This window comes from Pecten maximus, chromosome 16 (genome assembly GCF_902652985.1).
Source record: "Pecten maximus chromosome 16, xPecMax1.1, whole genome shotgun sequence".
Lineage (NCBI taxonomy): Eukaryota > Metazoa > Mollusca > Bivalvia > Pectinida > Pectinidae > Pecten > Pecten maximus.
Genome location: NC_047030.1, coordinates 4,123,782 through 4,148,279, shown reverse-complemented (window position 1 = coordinate 4,148,279; position 24,498 = coordinate 4,123,782). Strand labels below are relative to the sequence as shown.

Here is a 24,498-nt window from a genome sequence, read left to right as displayed (position 1 = left end):
GTGATATCTTATTTTAGCGGTAATATGATTTAAGTCGTAATTTTATTTTAGAGGTAATTTTGTTTAGTGTTAATCTTATTTTAGCGGTAATATGATTTAAGTCGTTATTTTGTTTTAGAGGTAATTTTATTTTAGAGGTTATGTTTTTAGTGGTTATCTTATTTTGGCGGTAATATGATTTAAGTCTTAATTTTGTTTTAGAGGTAATTTTATTTCAGAAGTAATTTTGTTTAGTGGTAATATCTTTTAGTGATAATCTTATTTTAGCGATAATTAATATGATTTAGTGATAATCTTATTTTGGCAGTAATATGATTTATGTCGTAATTTTATTTTAGAGGTAATTTTGTTTAGTGGTAATATGAGTTTAGTGATAATCTTATTTTAGCAATAATGAATCTGATTTAGTGGTAATCTTATTTTAGCGGTAATATGATTTAAGTCGTAATTTTATTTTAGAGGTAATTTAATTAAGAGGTAATTTTGTTTAAGTGGTAATTTTGTTTTAGTGGTTACCTTATCTAAGTGCTCTTCATGCAGACAACAATTCGATAAACTATGATTGCGTTTATTAGTTTCCTAATTTTGTTTTCTAAAGCAAATATTATCTGTGCGCCAATTCGTCATGATGCTAATCTATTTCTATCTTGTTATGCGGTAAAACCTGATCGCACCAATTAAGATCGTTAACAGCCAACGAATAGCCATTAACGACTGCTAAATAAGTCAGAGTCCGTTTTCTATCGCAAAAGTGTTTGACCCTAGGGGCTATCTCATCCGAATTTCAATCTGATATACTAAGTACTTGTACAAGGGAACTTACGTCTCAATAAGCTACGATTTTAATGTTATTCTGTGAAAATTACAGGTAAACCACAGGGGCATGTCTAGTCCAGGTGAAGATCAAGCGCTGGGAAGCTGGAAATCTTGTCGCGTGTCCTGATTAATGTTGTATTTCAACCACTACGATGGATGTTGCATATATAACACGTGTATGAACCGATAGACTGAAGTCTTCAGATCGGTAGTAGTTATATATAGGTGGGTGGAGATTTTGTACGGAAAAATAAGGTTCTTAGTGGCGTCGCTCACTGAGAGTAAACGAGACTGTACTTCCCATACAGATTATTGAGAGAGAAAAAAAACCACAAAACTTTCAATACACAAATGAGCATTCTTTATTCACCTGAGTTCTTCATTTAAATGTGAATCTTGAAATCTTTCTCCAACAGAAATGTAATCCGCTAACGGAGAATGATGACACCATAGCTCTTTTACGTAAAGTTCAGACCAGGATTTTTTTCATGATAACAACCTCTGTTAGTATCAAATATGGTTTGTGGTCAGAATGAGAATATGAATAGGTCTTTATTCTATCCAAGTAATTATCAAAGATGGACTGTTTCTCGTCTTCCGTTCGGGTATCCGACAGTCCTCCTCGTATCACGTGATCCATCCATGATCTGACTGACGCTACTATTTGGCGGCTGTACTCTATTCTTTCCGTTGTATCTGCAAACAATGCTAAGTTTATTTATATAAAAGCTTTTATGTACCGTCGTGTTTTTGATATGTCATATTGACTCTACCAGGGCTAGATCTTTATGATATATCGCTTTACAATAGGAGAGTAATTTTAGCCACTTAATCATTCCTATGTGCTTTTATTTTCTATATTCATAGTATTACCCTGATGATATTCTTCTAGAAAATGCACACTGATTATAAATATTGTAGTAATCAAAATAATCTAAAGCTTCATTCAATTTTGTCCTTAAGATTGGCACTACAAACATATGGGAAAGGTGTGCTATGTACGACAATTTGACTAACGTGGTCCAGGAATCCATTACACTTCTGGAGATGCTGTCTCCATCATATGGATTGGCTTGACCTCGGTTTTAGTTATAGTGTTATTGACATATCCTACCTTTGTTTACTTTACCAAACGACGGGTGACACAAGTAGTGTTTCATTGATTTTACAGACACCAATTCCAGTCCAAGCTTTCGTACTTCAGTACCTCACTGGTGAACGGCTCCTTAAAATCAGCCGGTTTTCTCAAGTAATGACCATTGAAGTTGATTGCAAGGTATTCCGCCTGTTAATGTAAATAAAAGCATACATTGATACATCATATGATAGAAAGCTGACTTCCTACACACATGGGTACTAAGAGGTGATAATATTGGCTCCACAGGGGATTATCAAATGGCGCGAATCTATTGTGACGTCCCTTGTTCGTTTTATGGTCTGTCGGCATATCATTGTGAACATGCCCCCCCCCCCCCCCCCCCCCCCCCTCACTGAACTGTTAAGCCGTTATAAGGTATGATATCAGAGTAATGGTTTGTTTTAAAGTGTATGTATGACTATCGCGAGTTTTCAACTAAGTTATAAAAAAGACAACATAAATAACAAAAGGACGTATGGACAACAAGAGCGTGGTATATATTAGATCTGTTGATACCTGTGTAATGACCCTCTCTCTTGTCATATCGGTCACGAAACTCCCTAAGTGATGCATGCCTTTGTCTAACTGAGACACAACATTATTTTCTTCATCTGATGTCACGTTGATAGTTATCAGAAAACCACCTGCAAAATATAAAGACATGGTGTATCAGCATAAAATGGGGTTAATTATTATCTATCAAAACCTGCTACATCCATATAGGATATTATGAGGGTTTTCATTTCATACGAGGTTTAGTTTAAACAATATTTTATTCATTAATCAAAATAATCAATACATATACAAATATTTTTCATAGGATGGGAAAACAAGCTTAGAGCTTATATTAATTCCTTTCCCATTTACATACAAAGGCAAATATAAATCTTCGAACTGGAACACCTTACATCAATATGAAATGAAATAATGATATTTATTGGTTACAATTAAAACCAATAGACATATATACATGTGGTGACTAGAATTAATAGTAGAAATAAACAACAGTGACACCTGTAAATAAAATTACCTTATATAGCTACGTATAAATGTATGTCATTATACATTCGATAGATGACATAATGGGTTCATACGAGGTTTGATGAAACGAGTCCTAGAAGTTTTCATTTTGCGAGCTACGAGACGAGTTTCATAAAATCTCATTTGTCATGAAAACAAATTTAGGTTACTTTTCATAACACAACTCAGAAAACATTCAAAACTTTAAAATCAAAATGTGGAGGACAAGATCCAACAGATACAGCCATTTACAATTCATGACCTCACGCCATTGTCTATATTATGACGTCACAATCGATTACATCTACTGGCGATTTTGTGCTGCGAGAAGCAATAATTTAATTATTATTTCATAATGCTAAACAATCGGAAGGGAAACATTTAATTTTGAAAAACCTCACACGGATCACCGACCTTCATATCTTCCCAAAGAAACCGTAATAAAGAAAAGAGTATTTCTGTCCGGTTTGATATTTTACGTCTTTCCTTTTTTACTCGTGATTACTTCATTTAAGCAAAAAAAAAAAAAAATCAAATATTCGCTCCACTCGTAATTATTGGTCATCAAGGAATTAACTAATCAATACTCTCCAATTTCCATATGATGTTTAGTTTGATGTATTGTATCAAAAGCAATAAACAAAATATAATATGCCGAGTCACCAATTACAAACCAGGTTTTAGTTCTCTTCCTCTTGACATCACAAAATCTCGCCAGTCACTCTTTCCTTGTTCCCTCATCAAAGTTTGTTCACTTTCGTCTGCCTCGCCCATGAACACACCGTTCTTGATTTGGCAGACACTGGAAAAACAAAACAATTTTATCGTAGTCATCATACATAGATGATCTCATTATGTAAATATCGTTGTATCTCTATTTAATCCTCACGGTTATTGATCTATATTGTAAGTGTGTGACCGATGTCGACTTCCTACGAAAATTTAATGGTCGATATCACCTGGATATATTCTATTTCCTTGACGGATATAAAGTCACGTGGTCGATGTTGATCCTGGCTCCGTTGTCCTCACCCTAGTTCTCAGTGTCGTTGATGAAACGGAAATTCTAGGAATATCCGTCGTATTCTCTTTGTAAGTTTTCTAGGGTCTACGTGCAAATAGATTTTTTGTTCGTATTTCTACCTTGTTTTATCGATTTTGAGGTGGAGTTAGAATTACGGATTCTTTATTTCATCGGTATCAGCTGTTTTTGTAATAAATAAAAGGCAGCTAATACCTAATTTCATCATAATAAATCATATAGAAATATGAAAACATCACAGCTCTTAATATCTAGCTTTCATTTTATCCTTATGAAAATGAAATTCAAACTCAACTAAGTTTGCAACTGCGAGAAATAGCTGATGTCATTTCGTCCCCCCAACAAGTCTCGACAACCACCTTGACAAGCCGGAACAGTTCGTGGTGTCTTACTATACCTATATCCCCAATTTGATGGAAATCGGACAATATCCAAACTCCGAGTAACCAGAGGCTACAAATGGCGATCATTTTGTTAAAATATGTGAAAATATTAAATATCGACCAATCAGAGGCCTTACAGTGTGAAGCTGAGGTTACGGAAGTGATCGCTGACCTGCATACGAAATGTCATTGAAATCATAGAATACTTCGATTCATCGACCAATCGGAGACCACAAAATGGAGACAATTAACAATATCACAATACGAAAAATATCAATGTTTTTGCAGCGCAATACCACACCTACATTAGAAAGCTGAAGTTTAAACAACCGTTTGGTTGCCATTTTGTTAACAAATCGCCTTTTTTGTACAAAAGAAAACCGTTGCCACGTTTCATTTGTTACTTCAAAAACAAAGAAAGTTACACGTACCATTTGTTCCTAATTGGACAATATTTAAAAACGACCCATCATATGATAGTAAATAGCAGCCATTTTGTAAAAACGCTTAAACGAACACAACAGTGGTTTCGTAGTGCCACGCTACATTTACATGGAAAATGTCTTTGAAATCGGCTGATTTTAAATTTCGTCCATTGAAAGCCTGCGTTTGACGGCCATTTTGTCACTATGACAACCTTTAATTTTGGTCCAAAACGACCGCTGTCCCGTTATAAACTTATGACCAAGGTCATTATGTTCCATCAAATGGAACAAGAGTTATTACTGGATATGAATTTAACCAATCAGAGGCAGCTACTGTTATCTGGAATGCTCGACCAGGAGAAGAAAAGAGCAAGGTGTACAACTTCATACTAAGAAATGAGAATGTATGTAAAAATGATCAGAATTTATCGGAGATAAGTGACGGACAAAAAAGAAGAATAGCAATAAGTCTCCCCACTAAACTTTACGAAGATATCAACGTTATACAAGACAATAACAACATGTGTGAATAATTGTTACTTTCTTATCAGAACATGAGTAAAATGAAATGAAATAAAATGAATCATTGAAAAAAAATGCTAATGTGATAATTGTTGACTGCGTACTGTTTAGACAGATAATGCCCAGCTATAGAGGAGATGGACAGGTCCAGGGTGTCGTTAGGGAGACACTGCTCATACATAGTCCTGGCTAACATAACGGGATATACATTCCTGGAAATCGCTAGTCCGGAACTGTTTTCGTCACCTGAACAAAATTTGGAGAGGAATTAGTTTGAAGTATAAACGTTGTTATCTTGTAACGTATTCAAATACATAATGGTCACAGATAAACTTGAAAGTTTTATTGTGTGATTTTAACGTCTGCGGTGCTCTTTCTTTGTACATATTTTGAGATCGTTTCTTTCATCGGCTTAGGTTTAGAAGTACGCTTTAATGTCATGATCCGTGTTTTCGTACTCGGGTATTTTATCATTATTATGGAGACATATATAAATATGAACATTACAAACATGGGGATTTTACCCTCGTTCTGTAGAGCAAGAGGCGAGACCAAATTGATAAAGATATGCGATCTATTCGATGCTTTTTGTGGCGGGCATCGTTTGAAGCAGCAGAAGACGCTCACTCTTTCGAAACACCTGGTCTAATTACCTTGAACTTTTCAAGGGTTTCCCTTCAAATCTATATTTGTGCTCATATTTCGCCTTCATATTCGTTTTTGTGATTGAAATATAATTTCGTGATTATGTCAGTATTCTTTGTTGATTTTGTTTTCTATTCCTTATTACACCGACTTAATACAATGGTATACTGCTAGGTCCTCAGTTGCTCTTATTTCTGATGAATTAGATTTTTTTTTTATATCAATGATTTAACGAAAGACAGGAATGATTTATACAATGAGCCATAATGCCTACATATATAATTTTGTATTTTCTCTGAAGAAAATGCATTATTGTAGCACATATAGGTTATATACAAAATGACGTAACGTAAAAAGATGAAAACATGCAAAGAACCTTTCAAACTATTGGTGAATGTCAGTATTTGGTTTAATACTGTACGCCAGAACGGGAAATATGACTATAAGATTAGAAACTCATCTTGACTTTTCCAATAGAAATATCTGTACATCAAGCTAGAACGACACAAGTAACACACCTTGAATAACACTACTCAGGATATTGAAGTCGTTTCTTGGTTGGTCATTATGATACACTACAATGGGTTGGTCTTTACCAAGGTCTGCTTGTATTATATCTGTAAAGAAATATATTATACATTCATAATAGGTCTGTAAGACTCTCAAAAATGTCAGATAATTTGTATTTTCTATTTCAAAAAACAAAACAAAAATCAATTTTAGCTCTCTTGGACGAAGTCGGGGGGTTATTATAACTCCTTTCTCAAAGAATATTCATAAGCCGCGCCTCCGAATCGAAAACGAGGCTACCGGTGTAACCATCATAAACAAGATGGCGGCGACCTTGGATTCTGTGAACGGTAGACACTGTTGTGTACCATTATGTAACGGAAATGGGCGCCGCCATCCAGAGTTATCATTTCACCAGTTTCCGCAAAGACAAGAGCTTCGCAAAGCATGGATACATGCCATACGGAGGGATCCGAGTCCACTGTTTACAGTAAGTTATCCAACGATACACATGTAAACGTAGAGTAAGGTCGTAAGGTCACCTTACTGACTAGTGTTAAGTGTAGTGACTGGTAGGATGTTTGCCTCGAGACCGAATTTGGTCGCTTGTTTGAAGCCCGACACGGGCAGGATATTTTTCATTACTCCTTCCTATTATAGGATATTTTTCATTACTCCTTCCTATTACAGGATATTTTTCATTACTCCTTCCTATTACAGGATATTTTTCATTACTCCTTCCTATTACAGGATATTTTTCATTACTCCTTCCTATTACACACAGAGACTACGTGTTACTCTTAGGCCTAGGTCTCACGTCATCATCAGTCAGTGCACTGCTAGCTGGTCGTTTTATTTCGGCCACACTAAAATACGCCATAGGGAATTATACGCCATAGGAGTGTCCTAGGCTCGGTTATAACCGGAACAAGGACGTTAAGCCCCATCAATCAATCAATCAATCAATACGCCATAGGTACGCCATAGGGGTTTTCCGCACGCCATAGCAAAATAGAAACGATATATTCACAAAATGAATTGTTTTTTGCGTTGGTATGTCCCTTTTACAGGTTCTGATGACGTTTCATTGAAAAAAAATGTGTACTTTGTAAGAAAATCGATCTTGTTTGCGCAGCCAGGTGAGAGCACTTTACACTAAAATACGCCATACGTGTATATTCACGCCATAGAACAATCAAAGTGTTATTTCTGCAAAATCAATGTTTTTTCATCGTTGTATATGTATTATACATGATATGTAAAAGTGTCATTAAATAAAAATGTGTATTTTGTATGAAAAACGATGATTTTGTCCATCACGATTTCCGAGTCAATCCCAAGGGAAGTAACTCTTACACTTACAAAATGAACAACACAATATTTGACTCACTATGAAACACTGGCCTATTTATTTATGAAAACACAAATCATAATGTAATATATACAACATTTGTAAAACAATTTGTATTTAGTAATACAAATAACATAAACAAATATAAATTGTGATATAATCATATATTATTAGAAATGACCAGTTGCAATTAAATACTGAAAACTTATTTATTTTTTGTAGTAAAATAAAAATATTAATTTTTCAAATTCATGTTACTATCAAATCTACAAATGATATATTTAAAGAAATCATTATTGTACACATAGAATTATGATGCATGTGTATTTTCATTTTCAACAGATTAAATATTGAAACATATGACATACATTATAACAATATACATAATATATATCAAAACAGCTTCTATTTCAAAATGAATTACATAAATTTAATACAACCTTTTTATTTATTTTACAATGTCATAAATTTTCAAATCTAGCGAATAGTGACACACTTAAAGTATATGTTTTATAACATTGTCTCTATTACCCATTATCAATAAATCAATCATTTTTAAGATTAAATGCTTGAAACATATTATAAATTACAAAGCGTAACATGACATAATAAAAGGTGTTTATCAATTTCAATCAATTATGCAAAAAATGGTCGTCTCAAAGCATGGAAGTGGGTCCTGAGTCCTGAGTCATTGAAATGCACTTGGTCACGGTCATAGTCCTCTGGAAAGTTAACTCTATAATCTTGATGTATCTCAGTCTAGTCAGCAGTAGTCGATTTATCTTCTTCCGTTGTTTCTCAAAAGACGTCGCTGTCAGGCCTGGGGACTTGTCAAAGTTACCACGTCGCACAATCTCTGTAAAGTACACCTCCTGAATTCCAGCATGATGTAGGTCCACCTGCAGTGTCAGAAGTCTCTGGAAAATGTCGTTGGGGGATGATGTCGCTGAGATGTCATTTCCTCCTAGTTGGATGAGTACAACATCAGGGTTGTACTCTATCAGGTCTCTAAGTAGTTGTCTTGGAATCGAATCAGAACGCATGCCACCCTTCCCGAAGAATCTGACGGTGCCAGGAACCTGCATAAGAAACAATAGTATGAATAAGCATAATATTTCATATTAGTGAACAAGATTGAAAAATTAAATTCAAATACCAACTTTGACAGTTATTATTATTGTTTTTTTTTTTTAATATTACTTGCATTTTGGGAATTACCCAACAAATAGAGTTTTTGATATTTATTCTATTCTCAAACACATTTGCTATCATTATTTACCTTAAGATCACCATGACAATATCTCTCAAGACGAGTAACATAGCTGCTCCCAAATACTGCAAACTTGGCCATTGCTGGGTAATAGATGAGTATGAATGTTTCTTTGTAGGGGGAAGGTAATAGAATGAACAGAAATTGAAAAGGGTCTTATTTATACCATCTGACACAATACAGGGACAGCTTAATTACCTTTAAAAACTTATTTTCTTTAATTGCTCATGGAATGTCCTGATTTTAAGTTCATTTATCAACATCCTTCATCAACCTGTTTATGAGTATCTATGTTTACACACTATTCAATGTGATGTAATTGTGAACACTTATTAGAAAATATTAATTCATTTAGTAAACAACACATAATTTATTTGACCACTCTCATTAATAATGAAAAACACTGTTCACAAATTGTTTAATGGTTTGGGATTATGTGTATATGTGAACAGCATTGAATCACTAAGTTCATTAACACATGCATTAAGTATTTGGACTGATGTTAACTGTACAGGTAAAGGTAATGAAAAGTGTTCAGTATTCTTGTAACAACAAATACTAGTGTACCTTGATGATGGAAACATTGCTGCCAGTGGAAAAATCAATAAAAAAAAAAAAAAAACACAAAATAAAATGTTGAAAATAAAACTTTTATTGTGCGATTCCTTTTGAAATTGAAGTTGTTTTAATACATGTATGATATTATGTGTAGTCAGAGACATATATACAGATGTATATATATATGTTTCTGGTGTAGTGTAATAATGTCTGTACAATACATGCTTCCATTTCAATTCAAAAATTATTTTATTATTCCAAATATATACAAATACATGTTCAATATCCATACAATCAATAAACATAATTATATTAGAAATTTAAATGTTATTTATGTATATTATTATCATTTGTTAAGTTTTATTTTAAATATTTATATACCGTTATGAAATAATAGGATCAGACAACAGGATTACCCTATATAAGTCTTTTCCATAGACCGGTTGCAGATAGGTATAATAATTATACATAGTCTAAACAGCACACCTTTCACACTCACTTACATACAATTTCATAAAGGGAAGACATGAAAAATAATGATGAGCAACATAATCATAATAGTTGAAATCTTTTAGTGCTCATTATATATAAGTAAACATGATTTAAGATATATAGATTAATATCTTCCATGCTTCCATCTTTCATCTTCTGAAAATTTCAGAATATTTTCTGTATTAAATTACATAATTTATATATATATATAATATATATATCATTTCAGAGATGTCAACATATATCTTTGGTTTCATATATATACCAATTAATAGTGTCCTTCTAATCATTTTGCAAGAGTTACTTCCCTTGAAATCGACCTGAAATTGCGATAGACAAAAACATCAATTTTCTTACAAAATACACATTTTTATTTCACGAATATTTAATAAATCATGTATAATACACATACAATGTGAAACATTCATTGATTTTGCAGAAACAACCCTTGAACTTTGCTATGGCGTGCATAAACACGTATGGCGTACTGTAGAGGATCTAGTAGTGTAAAGTGCTTGAAACTGACTACGCAAATAAGACCGATTTTCTTACAAAGTACACATTTTTATTTCATGAATCTTTACTAAATCATGTATAATACACATACAATGTGAAAAATTCTTTGATTTTGCAGAAAAAACCCCTGAACTTTGCTATGGCGTGCATAAACACGTATGGCGTATAGTGCTTGAAACTGACTACGCAAATAAGACCGATTTTCTTACAAAGTACACATTTGTTTGAAATGAAACTTTATCAGAACCTGTAAAATAGGTATATCAATGAAAAAAACAAGTTATTTTGTGTATATATCGGTTACATTTTGCTATGGCGTGCGAAAAACTCCTATGGCGTACCTATGGCGTATATTTCCCTATGGCGTATTTTAGTGTGGCCCTTTTATTTTCGCTTACTAAATTATGACGCTATAAGTCATGAAGTGTTGAACAATCGTTTGATAGAAACATTCAAATAGGTGTTTTTTTTGTGTGTGGAATGATGTTGAGAGGAATATTGTTTTAAATGATTACAGACTCATTGAGTCATTCACTTGATTCAGTATGATCACGGGCACGTCTAGTTTTATATTAAGAAAATAGTCAGAAATACTTAGGCCTATATATATATTGTCAATTTATAGGTATTTCTGACATTTTTTAAATATAAAACTAGACATGCTCCTGTGGTATGATTGTACTTGCTACATTAGATTTAATTATAAATTTCATGGATTAAACTATGGAAAATACTGTCTTTTTTTGTATGATGAGAATATCCATAAAGAAAACATATTGATTTGAATCACAATGATTATTTTCTCATAGATCTGTGATCAAACTGTTGTCTGTTCAAGACATTTTAAGAAGGATGACTTCAAATGGAATCCGGTGAGGAAAACACTCAGGAAAGATGTTGTTCCTTCCATATTTAGCTGGAGATCGGGGGAAATATCTGTACGTCGGGAGGTTTTTAAGCATTCAGTTCCAGAAAAATTACGTAGACTGGAAAACAACAACTCAGAGTCAAGCTCATGTGAAACTTTTAATTCGATCAGAGAAAGGTAATTTGTTATTCAGTTCACTGTCAATTTCAATATTGAATAAACTTGCATCAATATACTCATTTGAAAATTAGAATATCCAACCAGTCTCAAACTATTCAGAATTAATAGTTGTATACATGTATAATATACATCTAGGTTTTCCTCCATTCAACTGTTTCTATTTTTCAATTCCAAAAGTATATCTTTAGCCCTATGATAATGTACAAAGTATAGAAATAAATTATTACCATACATGAATTAAACTATGCAGCCTGCAGAATTCTCATTCTAATGTATAACTTACATTTACATGATACTGAGAGTGTACTAGTTAGTAGTAAACACTTGAAATAAAAATAAATATAATTACATTTGATAAAATATTACTCTCAGATTCTTAGTCTAAGCTTAAGTGTTTTTCAACGCGTCTTTATCATACCGGTGAACATGTGGAGTGTGTTAACCCAACATAATGTGAATTATTCTCAGAATGTTTAATCAATTGTCAAACGTCAGTCTTTATTTAATGCTGGTTTGCAATTGTATTAACTATTTTGTATAATTCAACTCACAACAAGATCAATGCTGCTGGACAGTATGATGCTGGATCATCAAGATCTTTGTTGAGGTATGAAATGTTGTATCATTCCAAACTAATTTAACTATTGGAAATATTGGGATTTTTTTTTAATTATACATGTATGTCTGTCTTCTATTTATTCATCATAAGTTTTATTTCACCATGGCATGACACCCAGACAAAAATCTATTAGAAAGAGGGTTGGGGTATTCTTTCACTGGCAATGAATCTGTTTAGTTGACTTTTACTTTTGTTTCTAAGATAATATTACATGTAAATTATTTCAAATCTCATGCATATCTAGTCTGAAAATTAAATGATGAATGCTTATAATGAAATATCTATTGTTTATAGCCATGTGAATGAAGAAACAAACCAGTTTGAGACAAGAAATGTTGAAGACTTGGAGGATTTATTAAAGAAAAGGGAAGATGAAATTAAGAAGTTACAACAACAGCTAGAGATTGAGAGATTTGGCATTCAAAGATTTTGTAATGACAATGCAATGATTTCATTTTATACAGGTTTTGCTTCTATGCTGATGTTTTCAGCTTTTTTTGAATTTATCAAACCAGCTGCTAGTACAATGACCAGTTACTATTATAAATGTTCCGACAGAATCAACCAACAGGGGTTAGTAGGCAAACAACGGAATATGTTGTTGATTGACGAGTTGTTTATGTTCCTATGTCGGTTAAGATGTGGTCTTTTGGAGCAGGATTTAGCTGTACGGTTTAACTGTCACTTATCTACAGTGAGTAGAAAAATAATAACATGGGCAAATTTTTTGTACTTTGCTTTGGGAAGCATAAATATTTGGCCAACTAGAGAATCTATCGATGAGAAAATGCCTAACCAATTCAGAACTATGTATCCATCTACCAGGGTAATAATTGATTGCACAGAGTTAAAAGCAGAGCGACCATCTTCTCTCTTACTTAGCTCTAAATGTTACTCATCATATAAAAGCTCACATACATGGAAAGGTCTTGTTGGTATTGCTCCACATGGAGCTCTGACATTTGTTTCAAGTTTGTATACAGGCAGTATGTCAGATGTAGAAATTACTAAGCTTTCTGGCTTAATTGAACTCCTGGACAGGGGAGATTCAATTATGGCAGACAAAGGGTTTGTACTCAACAAGGTACTTGAAGGTACAGGTATTTCAGTGAACACACCTCCATTCCTTCAAGGTCAAGGTCAATTTACAAGACAGGAAGTGGAGCAGACTCAGGTAATTGCTAAATTGAGGATACATATTGAGAGGCATATCCGAAGAGTCAAGGAGTATCACCTATTTGATAGTATCATCCCCTTAAGTATGGTAGGAACAATTAATCAAATATGGACAGTTGCAAATATGTTAACATTATTCAAGGGACCTCTTGTCAAAGATTGGAAGTAAGCTATCTTGTATTGTTATAAACTATACCCTGGATTAGTACTAGCCAAATAACAGTAAGGTTAGTATGAATGATACATTTGTACATGTATGTCATAAAATGTTCTTTAAGTTTGATTCATGAAAGTTATTGAGCTCTCAATAACAAAGTCAATTGACATATTACAAATTGTATCTAACTACAAACTGTATCTTGCTACAAATTTTATCTAACTTAAGTAGTGGTAAAAAAAGAAATCATCAAGCTTTTCCTTCATTTCTTTCCATGTATTCGTGTTGAAAAGAATGAGTTCCAAATGACTTTCCTCAGGTGTCCACACAAAGAAGTGACACCATTCCATCCCTGTCACTGCCATCTGCATCATAACTTGGTAAAAATAGTTGTGCCTCTCCTTCAGTTTGTATCCATTTTCATCCTTGGTGAGGTACTGGCACTCTGACAAAGGGTTTACAGGACACTTTATCTCCAGCAGACCATACTTTGGATTCAGTGTTGGGCAGTAGACTTTGCGGTCTGGAGATGCAGCCAACCATGGGGACCACGGACTCACTACTAATCCACACGGATAAATGTTCACTTCCCCATTCAACCTCTGAAAAATACATTGAAATAAGGAGCACTGATTCAGATTATCAGCTAGAAAGATGTGTTAGTTAAATTGATAAAATGCATTATGATAAATTGATATGGAAATTTAAAACTTGTAACACATGTACAACATTCAATTCATCATTTCCTTTTTTGTCTGTTTTTTCCATGATTTGCTTATATCAATATCTTCAACTTAAGAAAGTGTATTTTTTTTCCTTCTTATATCTCATAACTCTGTTTATATATTTTTTTAAAAAGTCAATATAATTCAGAGAGAGATTGAGGAATGGACACTGTCTGTGTAACTGGTAAATATCTGTCATAAGACTTATTTACTAGTGAAATTTGTTTCCAACTAGTAACTCGTAACTAATGAAAAAGAAATGTTATATTATATCCCTGTGTTGTTAAAGATGTTTTAATTTGTATACCTCCACATATGCGTTTGCTGCAACAGGCTCACTGGCTATCCCATATCGCATGTTGGCAGTTACAACCTTTCTGGTTGACTGGAGTCTCTTAATGAGTGGATCACACTCTGAAAAATAGAAGTGCATTTACGAAAAAAAAATTAAAACAACTTGAAAAAGGCTAGGCTGTGAACTGTTCAACATTTTTTCCATATTAAGAGATAGTTGATTACTATAATACAGTTCTATATACAACAACATGTCTCACATATAACATAATATAAACATATCTAGTCATGTTTTTTTTCTGTTTTGATAGAGTTGTAGACTTGATTATGATATTACGTGTGACATTAGGAGGTTGCATTGGCATTTAGGTATTTTAATATTTGATATTACTGAAGTTATACAACTGTCAGATGTAGATGGTATATATAATAAAGCAAAAACTGAGTGTCTAAAAATTAAGTGCTATTGACACAAACAATATCAATATAATTTATGAAATGAATTGTATGTGGTATCTCACTTATTGTTAACATACCTTTCTGCCTTTTTACGATATCTCCCGCCACTGAGGCTGTAATCCTATCTCTCCTTATTCTGTACCATTTGGGATCCTGGGATTGCAGACGGGTGCTTTCCTCAATTTCCAATGACTGAGTCTCCGAGATTATCAATGAATTAAATTGAATGTTCTTGCTGTACTCAAGTACCACATTTAGTTCATTAACCATGAGATTTTGCATAGGTAGTTTAGGAAAATCTCCTGCATCTAAGATATTTAACACAAAGTCACTGTGGAGTCTTTGTTGGGTGGCAAGTGGAGAGCCTTTAGGAAACTTTCCATATTTTGTATCAATCTCCTTTTGTTGAGAACTTAAAGATACATTTGATAAGAATAAACATGTTTTGTCAACTTTGTACAGGTTTTCACACAATTTCTGGACATCAAGTTTCTCCACACCAGAAGGTATTGGATTATATAATGTTGACCTTAATCCTCTGGTCTGACGCTGTGGGCATTTAGGATCATATCCTTGCAATGTTACATCACTTGACACAGACCCACCTATCTTTTCACCTCTGGGAATGTGCCAGGTTTGTGGTAGAGATGTTTTTGCTACATCACAAGGTACTGCTGACACTCCAGTTGTTTTCATATGGGCAACAGAATAGAGTACACCAGCAATATGTCCACAACAGCCACCAGAGCCAATAGCACAGGAACACTTACTGGAACTGCTATCAAATGATGGACCATTTCTGATAACAACCTGTAGTAACATAATAGAAAAAATTAACCAATAGAGTAAAGAAAAAACATTTAACCTGTCTATGAGAATCAGGAGATAACGAGACTAAGGAGGATGATGCTATATTGAGGTCAATTTGTATTGAAATATTACATTCGAGACAAAAAAAGTCAGAACAGCAGGAGGTCTTTATACACAGATGGTTGCTAAAGCAGGTTTTACATATGTATCTTAGGAACCTAAAAACTTCCTACTTGTAACTTCAATTCCAGCACTCGCAGCATGTAATTACCTAGAACCATTAATTATTACTTCAACTTTTTGACATGCATGTATGACCTTAACCGTAACGTGTGTTTAAGCTATCAAATGGCTTGGTACATTTAGATGTATTGTTGCTCAACTGATGGATTACACCTGTAAGGAAATTCATTCTCTACACTTTTCATGTTAAAAATATTATACTTTAAAATTTTATAAATTTTGTGTAGTTGTGGACCTTCTTTAAAGTATGACAAAATCAAAGCTACTACAGGAATTATGACTTGGTTAAGAATGCAAAATCTGCAAATTTTAAAAGTGCATCTGAGCTGCACAAGTCCTAAATAATCAGTCAAAATATTCTACCAATTGATAATTACCTCTACATCATGTGGAGCTTCATTTTTCCGCTGTGATCTATAGGATCTGGCACGAATTAAGCAACCCTGATCTATCTGATGGACTACAAAAAAAAAAAAAATCATTGTTAAATATGATGTTTTGATATGACAACTTGGTTCATTAATTCCCCTTATGCAATCAATATCTTTATAAACCAAAATGTCAGTGTAATAGGAGAATAGAATACCACAGAGAAACTCGCAATCAATGAAATAACAACCAGATAAGCATCCTGACTTGGAAATGAGGTCCATTAGCAAGATTTGGTTCAAGTTAAACTGATCAGTATATAGGCTACAAGCACTTTAAATGATGTCACAAAAATAATAAAATAAAATTCATACCATGTAAACAATAAGAGTATCTTTTTTAATAGTAGATACTTTTATTTTTTATATGGTATTATATCTCACTTTACTGTCAGAACTTCAGACGCCTGTGGGTGGCGTACATTGGTCATAAATTGTACGTACGTGTTGTAAACAATCACGCACAGTGTACCGTTCTTGCTATGTCCTGCAATATTTAACAAATTTAACAATACTTGAAGACAAGGAATAAATATTACAAGCCAGAGAAACAGATATTGCTATATAATTGGAAAAGTAAGAAACTTTGGAATGTGTTTGTTACGAATTTGTTAGCACGACTTCGAAAAGACAAAGTGAAAGTAAAATTAAAACGATCTCATGACTAACCTCTTATATCATAGATATACTTTTCACTGAAGTATTTGTATCCTTTCGATACCTCCCTGCTTCCGGTGCTTGAAGATGATGTTTTAATGGCATTCTCTACAAATCCGAACGTTATCTCATCAGGAACTGCCCGCAAATCTCGCGTTGAGTTGTTGGTGATTTCTGACACGTTCGCTTCCGCCATATTTGTATACACCAGAGACACCGGTAGCCTCGTTTTCGACGCGTCATGAATATTTATGAGGAACTCATTAAGAAAGGAGTCACCGTGGGCCATATATATATATATATATAACAGTGTTGTGTCAATTCTAAGGAGTATGCTGCTTGAGTATTCACATGTGTGCATCTTGTGACAAGTCCTCTCCATTGGTACTACATTTTGTAGACTCGCTAATTTTGACCGTGACCTTTGCCTTACGAAGTTTTTCTTGACCCCAGTACAATTTATGTTAACCATATAAGGGCTTTCATATTTCACATACATGTGTGTGTTCATTGTCTTAAGACCCTTCCATGGGTACTGCATTGCGGACCAGCGGACTTTGACCATGATGTTTTTTGCCCGACATGTACCTTCAAAACACATCGCTGTGACCTTTTACCTACTTGGAAAATCTAATTCTTAATTTCAACCCAATTTACGAGCTATGCTGTCTTCTGACAACTCATGCTATATGAAGGTTTAACACAAGTATATACGTACGAGGAGGAGTATTAATGAAATACATATTTATGTATGTTTTATTGTACTCTATGAGACTCATTGTTCTGGTTACCTATCATTTCATTGAAGAGAGTTAGAGACGCCCGGCCGTCTGCTGTTCCGAAATCTGCAATCTGCACTGGATCCCCCTCTTTGTACGTTGATTTTAAATCAATTATTCTTCCTATATATACAAAAATAAATGTGATATATTTAAATCTTTGTGTTATTATGAAAGCATTTTGAATAATTTTATCTCGAAATCGAAATCATATGTGGAGTACATTATTACATGTATGCCCGATAACTTCAAATATACATAATTTTTTCAGAAAATCAATTATCACGTTTTCATTCATTCCATTCATTCTTAATTCATCTAAAATGAGAAACAGATAAAATCAAGATAATAATAAATACAAATCAATGATTTTTAGACATAACAGTCTAAATGTTTCAAAAAAGAAAGAAAAAAATCGAAAGATAATCGAGAAAAAAAACCCAAAAAACCAACAACAAAAACACCTCTACTGTAAGTAAAAAAAAACCAGTGAATATATATTTACTTAGACAAGTCAATATTGGCGTCCTACAGAGATTAAGGGCATGGCCATGAACATTGTACATGTCGTCCACTTCTCCATTTGAAATGTTTTTTATCTTCATGGTTGGGAAGTATCTGAAACAGAAGACTTAATTAATACAGTTATGAAAATTAATACAAAGAAAGGAAATTATCAAAACTTTTTCCCTTAAATCACATCATCATTAGATATTTGAAAGATTTTTTAACATTAAATGCATATTTAATTTTCACTTGGACAAAAATAAGAGTGAAACCATAACCGATTTACTCCATACCATTCAAAGTAAAATGTAAATCAACTGCAGCGTCGACCACAGACATACATGGATGAGTAGTGTAAAATTCCTGTTTAATTTAACATGTCAATTTAACTTGATTTCCTATGGTATTGATTGACTATATACATGAATCCGTTCACAACACACTGCGCGCCAATGGACCATGGCAATCTATTTTGATAATGTGGGAATCACTTGGGGTCACCTGCTATTTTACCTGTATTTTTAGCCCAGACTATCGCTGTCCGTGGCCTAGGTCAGGATAGCGGAAAACGACCAAACCTCTTTGGTAAGTGTAATGTACAGTAAACTTGTTTATAACTTATTCCTAGAGACCGGCGGAAATACAGTGTGCCCTGTAGTTCATCCGAAGGTTTATCGATAAATAAAGCTGATAATTAATCGAACATTCTAATTACTTTGTTACAAGCAGAACATAGCGAGAGGAAATTGTTTAAATATTTTAACACATTTGACCTCTGTGAGTTGAAGGTAAACCAAAGTCTTCTATTTTAACAACTTTTTGAAGTTATTTTCCCCAGCATGCTACTTGCCAAATATCTTGACCATTGATCTACTAGTTATTGAGAAGAGGTTGAAAGATTTTAAAACACTTGAACCATGTAACATTGAAAATAGGTCATTCATTTAACAAATTGATTAGCCGTTAATCATAGCATGCTATTGGCCCAATATCTTGACTCAGTGTCGTGGTTATTGAGGAGAGATCGATTACATGTCACATTAAACTAGTGCTTTGACAGGCATTTAACTCCTGGTTCCGTCCAGTGATTATGGTACATGTTTTATTTGGGTGGGACTTATCTGCTAATTTGATATATAATCTCAGTATACAAGCATGCTCTTGTTAACTTTTTCGGCTTCGCGAATGACCTGAGGGGTGGATGCCTATTGTTCTGTGAGGCATTTGCAGGTCTTTGCCGCATGCACCTTCGGGAGTAACATGTTTGTTGCACTTATCCATTGTATATTACATTATTAGGAAACAGTGTTGTAGCTTGCACCCAACCTTGCTTGTAAAAGAACATGGTTTATGTAAGTTTGAAAGAAATATTAAGCCTGTTGTCAAATTGCATGTAAACTTTCTCATATTAGTTTCACCTGGTGTTGAGTTGATTCAAAAGATTCCTGCATTATGAAAATAATTTATTGTAAGTTGGCGGTATATTTGCTGCTCGAACATATAAACAATTACATATAGCCCCGCTGTTTATCAAATAAATATTACACCAACACAAATCGAGAAGACTGATTTTTTTATCTATATTACACGAACAAAAATCGAGAAGACTGAAAATATACGCATTCTAATATGGATATTCAGTATCATTACTGATAATAGGGGCTGAAACCCGTAAAAAGTATGCTAACGTTCGCTCTCGAGGATATTAAAAAGTATGACGAAAATATTAGTTTTCCTTATGGATTTTCATACCGTTTTTGTTTTCAAGCATCGTGCTGGAAGTACAAAATAATTGTATGATCCCTTTGTCACCCATAATTCAACATATGATTAATACAAACAATGAAAATATATGTTAATATGTTTCGTAATCAAAATACAAAATAATGAAAATATTAGTCTTCCTTACGGAATTTCTCACCAAAAAAAAAAAAGAAAAAAAAAAGAAAAAAAACCCTGTTTGTTCATAAACAGAAACTTAAAAATATAACTTAATGGAGTTAAATACCCCGGTATGTATTCAATAATGCCCCTTTTCGTCTACGAGATAGACCTGATAAGTGGATGTCGCCCTGTGACTGCCTATCAACATTTGATCAATGATGCATTGACAGGTCTGTGTCACGTGTATGTATGACAATAACATGTAATTGAGGATATACCCAATGGTGTGGAATGCCACTTGATATTTTCAATGATTAAAGGATTGCATAACACTTTTGTGTCAAGGTCTGACTTTTAACCATAAAAGGATTTGTCACAAATGAAAGACGTTAGTCAGTATTATTTAAAACACTAATTTCACATTATCAACATACATTTTTCGTATAAATAAACAAAATACACGTGGATGCCTTCCTTTAAACAGTACAGTAAACGAATTTTACATACAATGATTCCACGGCAAAAATATCTATTTTGATATAAATTGTTAAAATATAATCAATTAAAATACTGACACTCTGGTATGAATAGACATATTTAAACTTGAAAAAAAGGCTATTGCGATATATCTATATGAATTGGAAAGCATGTCACAAAATTAATGAAACAAAATCAAAATATCTAAATAACTTACAACAAACATATAAGTAATAATACAAATTAGCTCGCCATTGTCATCGGTGTAGTGGTAGTTTTAAGAAATTCAGTTCATGTTATAAAGATCAATCAACATAGAATATCTAAACGCTTGGTAAACATAAATGGTATAATGATTTGTTTAAGTTTGACAATAAGCAGGACCTACATAGATTACTTTTGAAGAAGCTAGTATTGAATAGTGCCGTACAGGTCAAGCATACATTTTACATAATACATGTATATTGTATTCAACCTAAACTGTTCTAGTACAGTCAAACTTCGATGTTTCGAAGTTCAAGGGACTAACAGAAAAACTTCGAAACAGCGGGACTTCGAATTATTCATGGTTGACAATAGATCGATGTTTTCTTGATAATGACCATATCTGTTAACGTTACATGTCCTCAGTGTCTTCGTGTTGATCGTCGCCTGTCAGGCTCACATCGAAAAGTTTAGTTAATTTATACCTCAAACACAACAAAATAAAAATTCTTTTCATTAATTATACCTAAGCATTTTATTAATTAAACAAAATATGTATCGGTTACAAAACACTTATATCGCGTTTAACAGATAAAGCAAAAGAAGTACAATGCACACTTACGTAAGTCGTTAGGCTTTTCTGCTAAAGACATGTGCGTTTACGTTGTGCATATAAAATACGGAATGCCGATCGGTTGGAGAAAGCATGATTGAATGACAAATAATCGATTTACTTGGATATTTATGTATAAGTTTGAAACGTGACACTTTGAATATGAGTGAAGCTATCGCTAATTGTTTGTGTTTAAAATTGGTCCGGTTGTTTTACAGTTCCGTAAAATTTACTCACCGACCGCTGATTTCAATGGCGGCGGAGATTATCAGAGACGACTACCGAAATGTTTTACCGGAGTGATTAAATGTCATGGCTTCTAAATACACCTTTTATCTATCAATTTGGTCTGATTATTAATTAACCCCATGACCGGGAGTGACAACACACGCTATCGTTATCCCTATTGTCAGTCAGGGCATTTGGGGGAGAGGTGTGAAATCTTGCCGCAGGGGTCACGACAAACACCTGTCCAGTGTTCAGTACAGGTAAATTTTTTGTTCGAATCATGAGATGTCAATTACCTATAATATCATAGCTAACGGGTCATGAAAAAAGTTCGATACATCGAAAACTTCGATTTATAAAAATTCGAATCATACATAGTTTCGTTAGTAGTGTTATATAGTGAAAAAATTCGGGACCAAGCAAAAAGTTCGATACAGCGAGAAATTCGAATCAACGAAGTTCGAATCATCGAGGTTTGACTGTATATAGGTTTCCGATTGATAGGCCATAGGGCCTCCCCAATAAAATGTGAACTAAGATATATTCTGGCAATGAATACAAATATGAGATAAATTCAATTAAGGATTGAATCTTGATTTGGTCGATTTCATGGAGTCATGAATTGAGTTGCTCTTGAGACAAATTTAATGAACTGCGAAGCAGTTCATGTTGAATTTGTCTCAAGAGCAACTCAATTCATGATCCCATGAAATCGACCAAATCAAGATTCAATCCTTATATTTCAATTGTTATTTTTTTCGAATAAAAAAGTCGGTCTAGATTTTAATGTCTGGAAGCTTGTGAAAGTCCAATTGCGGAAAAGCCCGAGGAGTTCCGGATTGTGCATGTCTAGTCGGTCGAGTAAAATAGTCCGCAATATTAGGATTAAAAACAGCATTAATTTGTCAAAATAGAAGTATTTAGCATATCTGGTCTTTCATAAAATACAAGAATGCATTATAAATTTGATAATTTTAATAAGTATTCCATGTTTATCACAACAATGTAGAAAAAGTGAAATCGTTTCGCGAAAGGATTTTAAGCATGTATTCATACGCACTGATCAGTGTTAATCTGGTCAAATTCATGAGCAAATGAAACAGATTAAGTTTGGTAGTTTCATTGAGTCCAACTTGAGTAGAAATTGAAATATTACCTGTAACAGATACAGGTGTACACCACAATTTGTCACGTGATTGTGTTAGTGAACAGTTTAAAATTACATGGTTCACAATAACAGTATAAATATATCCACACTAAGGACATTAGGATTTTAAACCTACATTTCGAATGGAAACAATTGTTTTGGTTATATAACTTATATTGTCGAGACAGTTTGGGTAATAAATTGCTAGTTTCCATAAGCAGTGTTGATTTAACGAGTCGTGCAGTAGTAAACAATCTTGAAAATTCTGCATCCTCAGACATTCTTTGTTAGAACAAGCAAAACGATTAATACGAAGAATTAAAGATGAAGCATGAAATGTAGTATCAGAGCCTAGTGAAGTTCTTAACTCTATACGTAATTTCTATGAAAAGTTGTACAAGTATATATAAATAGAAATAAAAATAATGAATATGTTCATAAAACGAATTCTCTCGTAACTGAAAGTCAAAGTAAATTTTGTGATGGCCTATTACTTATGAAGGGAGAACCGGGGTTATACTTAGAATTAATGAAATCAAATTCAATTTGACATTGGTCGATTTTTGGACTCGTAGGAATGGATAAGGTTAAAACACAGACAAACACAGTTCACACCAATAACTGAATATATGTAAATGATCTCCATTCATTAATTCAGTAAAATTATTTGCCTCATAAAAATATCCAATCATAAAAAAATATATTAATTGTATTATAAGCAATTAAAATACCTACATGTATTCCGGATATATCATCCAGTTATATACATTTAAAAAATAGCATTTTACAAATACAAAGGTAAATAAATACTAGTATCAATTAAAAACATATCAATAGTATAAAAAACAACAACAACAACAAATACCTCGCCATAGTCCTTGTGTCGTGATCTTTTCAGGTAGTTCAGTTTTTCTGTCTCTTTGACTTGACATCAAAAGTAAAAGTCAGTGACCTGTTTCAGGACTTTGAACCAGATGTAAAACGTGAAATGCGTGGGCACATCACTTTGCGATACATCTGATAGTATCGTCAATGAAATGAATGAGTTAGTATATGTCTCTTATAACTCAAACTCAAACTATAAATCACATCACATGTATTGACACCTGAGAGTTATCATTCGGTTAGAGTGATCCCCCCCCTGACAGGAACTAAGAGACAACATGATAAGACTTATCGCTCTCTGTCAAAATGAGTATATGGCAAGCCGTTTTAACATTTAATTCAATTTCCTCTTAAGGGGATATTTTTTTCACTTAAGCGAAAAATCATCATGCAAACAAATTATTCACTTTCACGTACGTGAAATAAAACATTATGCAAATAAATGTTTACTTCCCTTAAGACAAAAAGCA

The 24,498-nt window shown here is 33.4% G+C and overlaps 2 protein-coding genes across 2 annotated transcripts; both read right to left on the bottom strand.

Annotated features, from left to right (window-relative positions):
* Positions 1-1,160: 1,160 nt before the first annotated feature.
* LOC117314641 (probable S-adenosylmethionine-dependent methyltransferase At5g38780) lies at positions 1,161-24,199 on the bottom strand. The gene is made up of 9 exons (XM_033868719.1): positions 24,009-24,199; positions 18,589-18,701; positions 18,096-18,206; positions 6,510-6,608; positions 5,451-5,592; positions 3,649-3,776; positions 2,471-2,598; positions 1,931-2,101; positions 1,161-1,512 (listed from the first exon to the last, which is right to left on the bottom strand). The coding sequence occupies exons 1-8, from the start codon at positions 24,014-24,016 to the stop codon at positions 1,982-1,984; spliced, it is 849 nt and encodes a 282-aa protein (XP_033724610.1). The 5' UTR covers positions 24,017-24,199; the 3' UTR covers positions 1,161-1,512; positions 1,931-1,981.
* Positions 11,696-17,955, bottom strand: LOC117314637. Its single transcript, XM_033868716.1, has 5 exons — positions 17,317-17,955; positions 16,597-16,679; positions 15,244-15,976; positions 14,721-14,827; positions 11,696-14,290 (listed from the first exon to the last, which is right to left on the bottom strand). The coding sequence occupies exons 1-5, from the start codon at positions 17,903-17,905 to the stop codon at positions 13,907-13,909; spliced, it is 1,896 nt and encodes a 631-aa protein (XP_033724607.1). The 5' UTR covers positions 17,906-17,955; the 3' UTR covers positions 11,696-13,906.
* Positions 24,200-24,498: the final 299 nt, after the last annotated feature.